This window comes from Pipistrellus hanaki, assembly GCF_964339955.1.
Source record: "Pipistrellus hanaki genome assembly, chromosome: 1".
Lineage (NCBI taxonomy): Eukaryota > Metazoa > Chordata > Mammalia > Chiroptera > Vespertilionidae > Pipistrellus > Pipistrellus hanaki.
The window spans coordinates 161,364,416-161,376,897 of record NC_140503.1 but is presented as its reverse complement, the minus strand read 5'-3'; the positions used below and the strand labels follow the sequence as shown (position 1 = coordinate 161,376,897).

The 12,482-nt window shown below is 37.8% G+C and overlaps 2 protein-coding genes across 20 annotated transcripts in view; both read right to left on the bottom strand.

The window, feature by feature from the left end:
• SEC31A (SEC31 homolog A, COPII coat complex component) overlaps positions 1–12,482 on the bottom strand; it is a 77,733-nt gene that overhangs the window by 12,134 nt on the left and 53,117 nt on the right. For 4 of the 19 annotated variants that reach the window (XM_084882516.1, XM_084882498.1, XM_084882512.1 and 1 more), the window contains 5 exons: positions 11,252–11,425; positions 8,579–8,671; positions 7,738–7,864; positions 4,693–5,031; positions 530–568 (listed from right to left, as the gene is read on the bottom strand). In XM_084882516.1, coding sequence (XP_084738642.1) covers positions 530–568; positions 4,693–5,031; positions 7,738–7,864; positions 8,579–8,671; positions 11,252–11,425 — 772 coding nt within the window. The remainder of the gene's footprint in view (positions 1–529; positions 569–4,692; positions 5,032–7,737; positions 7,865–8,578; positions 8,672–11,251; positions 11,426–12,482) is intronic. The other 15 variants (XM_084882514.1, XM_084882501.1, XM_084882504.1 and 12 more) reach the window with 9 other exon arrangements.
• The window catches only part of TMEM150C (transmembrane protein 150C), a 319,396-nt gene that overhangs the window by 279,517 nt on the left and 27,397 nt on the right, over positions 1–12,482 (bottom strand). The gene's annotated exons all lie outside the window — the stretch shown is intronic.

Here is a 12,482-nt window from a genome sequence, read left to right as displayed (position 1 = left end):
CCAAATAATCTGTGATTAATACACAATGCCACAGAAGCTTTTTTTTTTTAAAAAAGATCTTTGACCCAGCATGTATTCATCTGCCTTTATTTTAAAGATAGAATAAATTTTCTATAAGTTCACAAGAGACAGAATGCAAAATGAGCTTCAAAACTCTAGAACTAATCACAAACTATTAAACCACATGCTACTATCTGCTTAACAAATTCTTAAAGTTTTGGTTATACATAGATTAATCATTCAAATCTCTCCCATCACCATCTAATCTTAATCATATCTAAAACAATCCTGGTATTGTTGTTGTCTTCATGTCTATATCAAAAGATGACTTTTATGATGTAAAGCAATTTATGTCATTATGTTAATTCAATCAGTTCCAAGACCTGATTAAGAAGCCAAATTTTTTAAATGATACTGATCAGATTTAGGATATCATCAGCTTTGAAGATCACATGCATTATTGTGGATGTCTAATAATTCCAATTCAATGATTCAGAGATTTCCAAAGTATATTTTATAACCAAGTCACCTTCCAACATATTTGCCTGGTCTTGCATAGACTGATTTTCTGTAGACAAAATGTAAAAGTCACTTAAACAGTATTATCAGAGACATTCTAAACTCTATTTTTCATTTTATAATTGTTTCTTTTCTCTCCCTCAGCTCCCAGAAAGAACAAACTAACTTTATAAGGGAATAAAACTTTTTAATTCAGTCATGTGAAATGTCAGTTTTTAGATAAAGCAAGTCATTTATGTCATATCTAATCAACTAAATAGCACTTTTTTCTCTTACTATACTGTCTCTTTTAAGAGAAAATTTTATTCCTTCTTATTTAAAATAAATTTCCCCTGTTTGCATCAATTATTTTTCTATGACTTGACCAATGAAGCTCAGAAATATTACTGGGGAGAAGAGTTCTCCCTAATATATTATAATTAATGTATCTACTAATTCCCCCCCACATCCCCAAATATATGCCTAACTGAATCCTCCTAACCTCAAACCATGAAATATATTAGGCATGTTTTATTCCAGCACAGATAATCCTTATTCAAATTTCTTATCAATTTAACAGTTTTGTCTCAGCTATAATTTTAATCTCTTTCAATATTTTTGCTTTTATGTCTTCAAACTATTTAAATATGATTTTTTAAAAACACAATTAAATAGACTTCTATGTTATAGAAATATACTTTAATAGGTAAAGCAAGCTACATGAAGAACATGAATAGCTATAGAAGACAGTATTATGGAGATTCATTATGAATGTGTCCAATGATACTTATAGTCAATATTTAAAAAAATCAACACAGTATTGTCTAATCTGAAACATGATTCTTTTTTTTAAAATTTAACATTTGTGTGTGTGTGTGCGTGTGTGTGTGTATATATATATTATTGATTTTTTTTACAGAGAGAAAGGGAAAGGGACAGAGTTAGAAATATTGATGAGAGAAAAAAATCAATCAGCTGCCTCTTGCACAACCCCTACTGGGGATGTGGCTGCAACCGAGGTACATGCCCTTGACCAGAATTGAACCCGGGACCCTTAGTCCACAGGTTGACGCTCTATCCACTGAGCCAAACTGGTTAGGGCTGGAACATGATTCATTTATAAAACTATAAAGAGATAATCTTTATTCTTTCAAAAAATCACAGAATGGGGATAAATCTCTTTCATACTCTTTAAACATGACATGACTTTTCCTTGGACTGTTTTCCTTGCCTCTGATTCTGCCATGCTGCCCACAATCTATTTTGTAGGACCACCTCCAGATTAGCCCCCCTCAAGTACCATTTTGACTATGCCCATGAGCAGTTCAAACTCCTTCACTGAAACTTTTCTTCTTATCAGCTATATATATAAAAGCCTAAGCTGAAACCGGTTTGGCTCAGTGGATAGAGCATCGGCCTGCAGACAAAGGTCCCAGGTTCAATTCCGGTCAAGGGCATGTACCTTGGTTGTGGGCACATCCCCAGTAGGGGTTGTGTAGGAGATAGCTGATTGATCTTTCTAACTCTCTATTCCTCTCTCTTCCCTCTCTGTAAAAAATAAATTTTATATATATATATATATATATATATATATATATATATATATATATATATATATATAAAGCCTAAGCAACCAATCAAGTGGTAGCTATGACACCCACTGACTACCAGGGGGCAGATGTTCAATGCACGGAATCATGCACCAGTGGGGTCCCTCAGCCTGACCTGTAGGGATGAGGCCAAAACTGGCAGTCCAACATCCCCCGAAGTTGGTTGGGCATCCAGGATTGAGAGAGGGCACAGGCCAGGCTGAGAGAGCCCATCAGTGCACAAATCCATGCACTCAGCCTCTAGTATGAGTGTAAAAGTCTTGCCGAGGCATTTAAGGCTTTGCAAAATTTGGCCCATGTACAAATTTTATGTTCCAACTTATAACAAAGCTATGTGCTGTACACTAGAAATGTACTGTCTTTTTTCTGCTTCCTAACCTCCATTTGGAATAACTGTTGAATACAGACTGAATAGACACTCATTAAGAATTTACTAAATAATGCTCTAACAGGTTTGGCTCAGTGGATAGAGTATGGGACCGAAAGGTCCCAGGTTCGATTCCGGTCAAGAGCATGTACCTTGGTTGCAGGCACATCCCCAGTAGGGAGTGTGCAGGAGGCAGCTGATCAATGTTTCTCTCTCATCAATGTTTCTAACTCTCTTTCCCTCTCCTATCCTCTGGTAAAAAATCAATAAAATATATTAAATTAAAAAAAGAATTTACTGAATAAGCCCTGGCTGGTGTTGCTCAGTTGGTTGGGCATCATCCCATGCACCAAAGATTGATGGTTCAATTCCTAGTCAGGTTACATGCCCAGGTTGCTGACTTGATCCCCAGTAGGGGCAGTGCAGAAGACAACTCATGAATAAAGTTTCTCTCTCATCATCAGTGTTTCTCTCTGTCCCTTCCTTTCTCTCTCTCTCTCTCTCTAAAAAAAAAAAAAAAAAAAAAAAAAATCAATAAAAATGTATTTTTAAAAATAATTTACTGAATGAATTTTGTGATGACTACAACATTAGTTTCTGTGACTGTGAGTGTAGGCACATTACTTCATGATTCACTAATAGTCAAAGGGTTTGAAAATCCTAGTATCTGTCAAAAATCATACAATGGAGCCGAAGCCAGTCAGTTTGGCTCAGTAGAGAGAGCGTCAGTCTGCGGACTGAAGGGTCCCAGTTTCGATTCTGGTCAAGGGCATGTACCGTGGTTGCAGGCACATCCCCAGTAGGGGGTGTGCAGGAGGCAGCTGGTCAATGTTTCCCTCTCATCAATGTTTCTAGCTCTCTATCCCTCTCCCTTCCTCTCTGCAAAAAATTAATAAAATATATTTTTAAAAAATCATCCAATGGAAAAGCAGAATTCCTAAATCCTACAGGGAACCATAATATGATTTAAGACACATTATAACAAAGATAAAATTTTCAATCACAATCACTTATATAACCTAAGCAAAAATTTTAGGAAATAAAAAAATAAAATATGATAAAGCTATAACTGTTAATTAAAATAGAAGGGACTATTAACATGCAAGAGGTAACAAAGCAGCTAACTTGGTACATGCTGGATACTGAAAAAGTTTGTTTGGCTTCTTCCTCCTAAAAGTCACTCTGCTTTTCAGCCAGGTTAGAACATTCTGTTACTTTGTACATAAGCAAAGACTTTATCTCATAGCCAAATGCACTTTTGCTTAAGAAGAAAAAGATAACCATGCAAATATTTAACTTAGATAATGAAGTAATAAATGCCTGAAACATGTTGCAACATGGTTTTTCTAATTCCAATCCTCATAGCTATTTCTATCACATTAGGACTAGATAATATAGTAAAAAATAATGAACGTGGCTTTGAAGACTAAGAGACCTCGGTTTGTATCTCAACTTGGAGACTTTTACAGTATAACTATGAGACCATATTACAACTTCTAGAAAACTCAGATTTCCTCGTCTATTTAAATAATACTTATTGCCCCACTGGTATTACTAAGTGGTTGATCATCGACCCATGCAACAAGAGGTTGATGGATCAATTCCCAGTCAGGGCACATGCCCGGGATTGCAGGTTTGATCCCCAGTAAGGGGTGTGCAAGAGGCAGCTGATCGATGTTTCTCTCTCATCGATGTTTCTAACTCTCTATCCCCCTCTCTTCCTCTCTATAAAAAAATCAATAAAATATATTAAAAATAAAAAATAAAATAAAATTTATACAACCTCACTAAGACTCTGTACTGTTTAATCTCCATGAGTGAATTTAAGGCACAAATAATTTTAAAAATTGAAAAATTCTCAGAAGAACATAGAGCATAGCTTTGCTCTAGTAAAAAAAAAAAAAAAAAAATAGTATCTATTAAATATGATTTCAATCACCATTTATCTTGACAAAAAATTTCTTACACTGACTTTGAATTCAATGTAAATTATATACTCTTATCCTTTTGAAGCTCTAAAGCTTTCCTCATCCAGTAACTATTCATTATGGGAGAAGATCACTTTTTGAAATAGTTTTGAAATAGTTTTAGAAAAGCTCATTTAACATCTCACATTGTCCAGTATACAAACAGTTAGAAATAATTCCCCTCCATCCACCCCTGTGTGCATGAAAAAATAAAGGAGGGAGCCAAACCGAATCCCTTTCAAGCTCAGACCTGTTCTTTGGGACGCAGGCAGCTCACTGGCAGCAGGCAGTGTACCTGTTGTTCCAGGAGGCAGTGCATAAGCTGCAGATGGTGGAGCTCCTGGACCGCCATGCTGCAAGGATGCCCCAGAGGAAGGGGGAGGGGGAAAAGAAGCAGTAGGACTGGAGGTAGGTGGAGAGGCCTGGTGCTGTGCTGCATACAGCTGAGACTGCCCAGAATAGGAAGGAGCAGAAGGTATGTAAGGGGTGTTAGGGTAAGCGTTTGAAGCAGAAGCAGCAGCAGGCTGCTGAGGTCGATACGTTGCTGACCCCCCTGTTCCGAAGGAATACTGCTGGACTGGTTGATAAGCTATACCAAGGAGAAGAAATAAAAATTTTCATTAGTCACAAGTTTATTCAGAGCAACAGAAAACCAAAATTTTCTCATTCTATGAAAACTGTTTTTTATCATTCTTCTTTTAACAAGTTACAGCCAAACATGAAGACTTATATTAGGTTTGGTAACTTAGATGGCCTAAATATACAAAGTCATTGGATCCCATATCTGAAACCTGCTACCTTCAGGTTGGTGTGGATTATGAAAATCTTTGAAACATCAGAACCAAGAACTGCAAGACAGATCCTTTTCTATACTAGACTTTCTAGGGGGATCATTTCATAAGATATATAAATGTCTAGTCACTATGCTGGAACTAATATAATATTATATATCAACTGTAACTTAAAAGTAAATTTAAAACGCAAAATAAATTTTAAAAAAGATTAAACTCTTTGCTGAGACTTCCTGTTCCTGTGAAAAGATTGCAGTGACACCTACTAGCCATCAGATGGAACCATGGAGGAATTATACATCCAAAGAGAAATTACTTATCATCTTATACAATAAAAGGCTAATATGCAAATCGACTGAACAGCAGAACGACCGGTTGCAATGATGCATACTGACCACCAGGGGGCAGACGTTCAATGCAGTAGCTGACCCCTGGTGGTCAGTGCACTCCCGCAGGAGGAGTGTCGCTCAGCCAGAAGCTGGGCTCATGGCTGGCGAGTACACCAGCAGTGGCAGGAGCCTCTCCCACTTCTGCAGCAGCACTAAAGATGTCTGACTGACACTTAGGTCCACTCCTCGCGGAGATGCCCTCAGTTGGACATCTCCCAAGGGCTCCAGGACTGCGAGAGTGCACGAATTTCATGCACTAGGCCTCTAGTTACTATATAATATTCCATATACTGTACATAGTTTGCTAGTAAGTAATCAGGCAGCCAACTGATATTTTTATGCAGTGAACTGAACTCAAATAAGGGATCTTAATTTCATCACATTCTGTGTGACCAGGGTAGAAATGAACCTGTATAGAGTGAATCCAGTAGAACCATACCTGGTTCTGAAGATAGCACTTTCACACTGAGTGAAAAGTTGTATCCATGTTAAGAACATTCACATTAGCACAGAATGTGCTCATTAAGAGTAGCTCGTAGGCCAAAGCCGGGTTTGGCTCAGTGGATAGAGCGTCAGCCTGCAGACTGAAAGGTCCCAGGTTCGATTCCAGTCAAGGGCATGTACCTTGATTGCGGGCACATCTCCAGTAGGGGGTGTGCAAGAGGCAACTGATCGATGATTCTCTCTCATCGATGTTTCTAACTCTCTATCCCTCTCTCTTCCTCTCTGTAAAAAATCAATAAAATATATGTTAAAAAATAAAATAAAGAGTAGCTCGTAGGTAATGCCCTCTTGTTTTTGCAATAGTTATTTAGTCACTAGAGGCCCAGCGCATAAATTCATGCACAGGTGGAATCCAGCCAATTGGGCAGGCAAGGGGGAGGGGCCGAGGGTAATTGGTGGGCTGCCCCACCCCCAATCAGGGTGGGCGGGCTGATTGAGGTCAAGGCTGGCTGTGGGGAGGGGCCATGGGCGGTTGGCAGGCTGCCCCCAATAGGGGCAGGGTGGGAGAGGCAATTAGGGGTGGGGCTGGCTGGGGGGAGTGGCTGCAGGTGGTTGGCTGGCCAGCCCCAACCCCTTATCACACTCCCAGTCAAGGGGACAATTTGCATATTAGCCTTTTATTATATAGGATAATTTTCCCCTTTCAGACTTCTATTTTCTGCTTATTTAAATTTTAAAATAGTGGTGATATATTACTTTCCAAAGACAATTATTTTCCTGGGGGGGGTGGTTAGCCAATGGTGAATATGTGTCATTATTATACATTTGTCAAAATTTACAGAAGGGCCATGGCCAGGTGGCTTGGTTGGTTGAAGAATCATCCGTATACCAAAAGGTGAGGGTTTGATTCCCAGTCAGATCACATATCTAGGTTGTGGGTATGATCCTTAGTCGGGGTGTGTACAGGAGGCAACCAATCGATGTTTCTCTCTCATGCTGATGTTTCTCTTTCTCCCTTCCTCTCTCTAATCATATACTCAGGTGAGGGTTTTTTACCCTAAAATACTTTGGATGATAAAGATATGTCAGTGTAGGCTCAATGACTGTAATAGATGTACTGCTATGGTGCAGGATGTCAACAGTGTGGGAAGTTTCAGTGGTGGTGGGCAGGTGGTATATATTTGGAACCTCTGTACTTTCCGTTCAATTTTGCTGTAAACTTAAAATTGCTCTAAAAAAAATAAAGCCTATTTCTTAAAAAAAATAAAGTGAAAAACTACAACAAATGTCCTTTGGAACCATTTTTCCAACTATGGTTTGTGTCATCTTCCCTGAAGGAAAAGAATATGTACCAAATAATTTCTAAAAGTCTATTTTTTTTTGTACTAGATCATGGGATAATTGACTCTCTTTAGCAGGTGTTAATAAAGGCTCAGGAACAGGAGCCAAGTATTCTGAAAAGATTGATAGGAGCTGTTTGCTAGCATGTTGATTCAGGATGCTTCCTAGGGAAAACCATGTTTCTCTACAGCTAGGACTTGGGCCCTACATACATTGGTTCTTTCTTTCTTTGTTAAAATTGACTTGATCATGGCTTTGGAGCCTCAAAGTAAATAGTTACTAGATTAGATAAGAAATGCTACTGTGAAAGGACTCAGGGTCACTACTTACGCTGTGGCTGTGGATAAGATGGTACCTGGGTGTGCATATGGCCCGGAGATGTGGAAAGCTGAGCTGAGGCAACATTTGGGTTAACATTTCCATGCATTATGAAACCTGGAGGTGGAGGATTTTCTCCCTAAGAAATGAGAATATGATAAAATAAGGATTACATTTGGAACCAAGAATCTTACCCGATGGATTTATAATCTCCGAAATGGAATTCTATTAAAAAATTCCTTATTGTGTAAGAAAAATTCATTTTGCACATTCTACCTTCTTCAGAGCACATTTTCTGAGCAACACATTCTGAGTAGTTTAAAGATCAGACAGGTTCAAAGTAATAATTGCAATGAATGATTACAGATACTAATAGCCTCATAAAATAGTGTCACTGATATTTATGAGTTTCCAGGATTTTCCATCTCTACATATTCCATCCACACTATTCCATACTTTGAAAATGTAAGTATAAATGCCACAAGGGAAGGCTGCTTTTCTTCAATTTCTGCAATGCTCAAAAAAAAGGTAGAAAGAAAGAGAAAAGGAAAATGAAAATCTTCAGTGAAATTAGATTTAAACCATTGTTAGAAAGTTGATTGATGTTTTTCTCACTCAAGGCAATTTAGAATTGCAAAGGAGGAGAGAGGAATAAGAAAATAAATTAATTATGCTAAAACTGCTTCTTGCATCATAAAAGCATTCAAATGCAATAAGCAGTTGAAGGGAGAGGGAAACTTGAGAAAGGGGGGTAGAGAATATATAACTATATATATTTAGGTGAATAGAATATATAACTATATATATTTAGGTGAGCAGAATTCTGCTCTAAGAGGAATAATGAAGGATATACCTGTGTGTCAGAGAGAGAGGCAGCAGGTAGATGTCTGGGAAGGGCGGTAGGAGTTTTGTTACTCCAGGTAGTGACAGTAGGGGCAATTCTAACCTGAATTGAACAAAGAAACACCAATCACAGAAAATAAAAAAAATGAAAATGTTAAAAGAAGAAAAAAAAGAAAAAAAACCAAAAGGCATTAACAGCCATATGCAAAGCAAAACATTAAGAGTGGCAAGACAGCATTATTAGTCAGGCAACTGCTTTCAAGGTAAGCTGGGATTCCAAAAGAAAAACACACATTCACAATAAAACAAGGGGAGGGAAGCAGTGGAAAAATCAATATGGAAACCAAAATCAAAGCACAAAGAACAATGCCATTCAAGTGTCAAGAATAAGAGGGGAAAAGCTAGGTCCTGTAAGTAGGGATAGAAAGAAGACATTCTGAGAAAAAAGATAACTGAATAAAAAAACTTATTTTGAAGCATTAATAGTATTCATGCTACTATTATTAGTTCAGCTGTAAATTCCCTTTTCTAGATTTCATTAGAGCCACAAAAACAAAATTAGTCCCATATGAGGCTTAGGAACATTCAGAGAATATTAAAGAATATTTGGTTTAATCCCCACCCTTTACCATCAAGAAAATCAAAGCTCAGAGAAATGGAGGGCCATACGACTCACTGGTGAAGGAGTTAGGACTGATTCAAGGTCTCCCAATTCCCAAACTAGTGTCTGCTTCACTATTCCATGTTGCTTACCCCAGAGTCCAGAGGTTTTCAGTACTTTTTTGAGCCATCAAAATCTTTTGTGTAAGTAAATCTTTGGAGATACTCCAGTACATAAATAACTAATAGCAGGGGTGTGCTGGTGGAAGTGGGAGTAGAACTCCTAAGAATCTGGTCTCCCTTTCAACCCTTTACTCCAGCCAGTAAACATTCCTTAAAACTTTAAGCCACTGTCCTCATTCAGCATAGCATAAGCTTTAGTCAAGAAAATTACTGCTTAATTTATGGTTGAATTTGTCTTTCTTTTCTTAAAAGTATAAGACTGCTAAGTCAAAGTAAAACAAAAGTCCTGATGTTTTTGTGTTTTCCTAGAAAGACAGATAAGTCCAAGGACATAAAGAGTAAATACTCTCTTCTCCCCATGTACAGAATGCCTTACAACTTCAGGTCCAACTCACAGTGCTTAGAAGTTCTAGTCCAAACTGCCAATTAATTAGCCACACAATAGTGAAAAACTCAAGCTTTATGTCTTAAAACTCTGGTTCATTACTTGATCTCCCCACCTCACAGTTTTCCCAGCAATCACCTGATTTGCCCTACCGTTGTCATAGACTTTCCAAGTTAGTCTTAATCTCCACGAAAGTGAAGAATTAAACCTGTTTTATTTACCAATATACCTCTAACAGGTAGAATAAGGACAAGTGCTCACAGTAGGCTCTCAATAAATATGTCAAATGAATAAACAACAAAACTGTTAAAACAGAGAGTACTCTAGTTACCAAATGTAATCTATCTTGATTTACATACTCACCAAAAAAAGTATAATAGACCAAATAGCATGATTTGATTTCTTTTAAATTTTCATGATTTTTATATTTACTTTGCTACAATGAAATGTAAGAAAGACCCTGCCGCTCAGCCAGTGTGGCTCAGTGGTTGAACTTTGACCCATAAACCAAGAGATCACAGTTTGATACCAGGTCAGGGCACATGCCCAGGTTTCAGGCTTGATTCCCAGTGGAGGGCATGCAGGAGGCAGTCAATCAATGATTCTCCCTCATCACTGATGTTTCTATCACTCTCTTTTTCTCTCTGCCCCCCCTTCCTCTCTGAAATCAATAAAATTATATTTTTAAAAATAAAAAAAGAAAAGACTCTGTCAATTCTATTAGCAATCTATTTTAAAATGGGCATAGTAAAAAAAAAAAAAAAAAAAAAAAAAAAAGGCCATCTACCTGTTAACTTTGTTTTCAATCAAGACCATTTATTACTTATGAAAATATACCTTTCCTTTAAGAACACTAAGGTTATTTGATGGTCTAGAAATGTAAGTCTCTACATGAAATAGTAAAAGACAATAAGGGACACATTTTATGCCACTAAACTTTTGGCAATTTTAATTTAATTCATTAATACAAATATTTAATCATTTTCACATCCATGGTGAACTACAACTTCATAAACCTTTGGTGACTCACTTTTCTGTAATATCCAAGTTGTCCCCCAAAAAAGTGTGTATTCTCAATACTCCTTATTATGCTGATACAGAAGACACAGTAAACCTACACTAATGATTCAGGAAAGAACACTCAAAAAAGACTATTTTCTAAAATTAACCACAAAATTGTTGCCACCACTTTACTTTTAAGAATAAATGTACATGTGTAAGGAAAGTTTGAGTGATGGAAAAAAAAGAAATATCCCTAGAAAGCTTAAATGTATATCTGAAATATAGTCCACTGGACTAGATTAAAGGCTAATTAAAAAAAAAAAAAAAAAACATGCTAAAATAAATAAATAAAAGGACATCTTAAATATTTGAAGAATATAAAATGTACTATTAAAACAATATGTTGTCTAGTTTTATCATAGCATATAAGGTCTCTTAACCCAACAAGCTAAAACCACCAATTTGAACAGAAATACATAAATGTTCCTACTTCATCTTGACTATTTCACTCACATGGGGATAATATTGTTGAGTTGGAACTCTTGGAATCTGTGTGTGGTCAGCAGTTGGTCCAGGCCTGCCCTTGGGCAGATGCTGCCTCTCATAAGGTACTTGAGGTGATTCCTGTCCTGGTACAGGCTCTCCTTGTGCTCTGCAAAGTCTGTCACGAAGCTGCACAATATTTGGCTATAAGAAGCAATGGAAGAAAACAATGCAAATTGTTAGAGTTCACCCTAATATATGACAGTATGTTGATTTTCTTCAAGTACAGTGGTCCTTGGTTCTCAACCTTGTTTGAGAAGCAATTTGTAGAAGCGAACTGTTCAAAAACTGAATCATTCTTTTCCCATTAGAAGTAATGTAAATTGAATTAATCTGCTCCAGACCTCTACTTTGTTCTCACAATTTTCCTTTTCACTCTGTTGCTATCACTAACCTTAGGACCCAGGGTGACTTATTATAGGTATTAAATAACAACAAGCAGCAACAGACCTCCTTGCAGGGTCACCTGATCCCCAATGCTGACCTCGGATAATACTGTCTGGCCTGTCCTTTTCAGCCTTTCACCTTGCCCCATGGCAGGAGGGGCGGAGCAGGCCAGCAGGCCAGGGCAAGGGTGAAGGAGGTTGAGGGTCTGGGTTGAGGGAAAGGGACAAGCAAAGAGTGGGATAAAATTTAAAAAGAAAAAAAACCCCAGCAGCAACAAAAATAAAAATATTCATAGCACAATTTCCTGAGATATTAATAATGAAAGTTTAACAGTAAACTGACTCATAATTGCACATTCTCTCCTCTGTTTGTTCCCTGAGAAACTTGTGACTGATCATATAGGTATCAACATGAATGAGTTGTAGAATGGAGATCCAAAGTTTTGTTCACCAACCAAGACATTTTTTCCATGAATAACTTGGCTGAGAACTGAATTGCTAGAGATGAGGTTTGACTGCAAGCTTGATTATTCATATATCTGTTCATACACTGTATATTTTATAGCTAGAGGCATGGTGCACAAATTCATACACAGGTGGGATCCCTCAACCTGGTCAGCAATCGAGGCCCATGAGGGAGCCAGGAGGGTGGGTGGGCAGGGCCACAGGAGGTTGGCCAGCAGTCCCCCAATCGGGACTGATAGGGGGGCTGGCCAGGCTGGGAGCTGCCCTGAATTAAGCATCTGCCTCCTGGTGGTCAGTGGGCATCATAGCAACTAGTCAATCGGTTGTTTCAGTCATTCTGGTCATTTGGT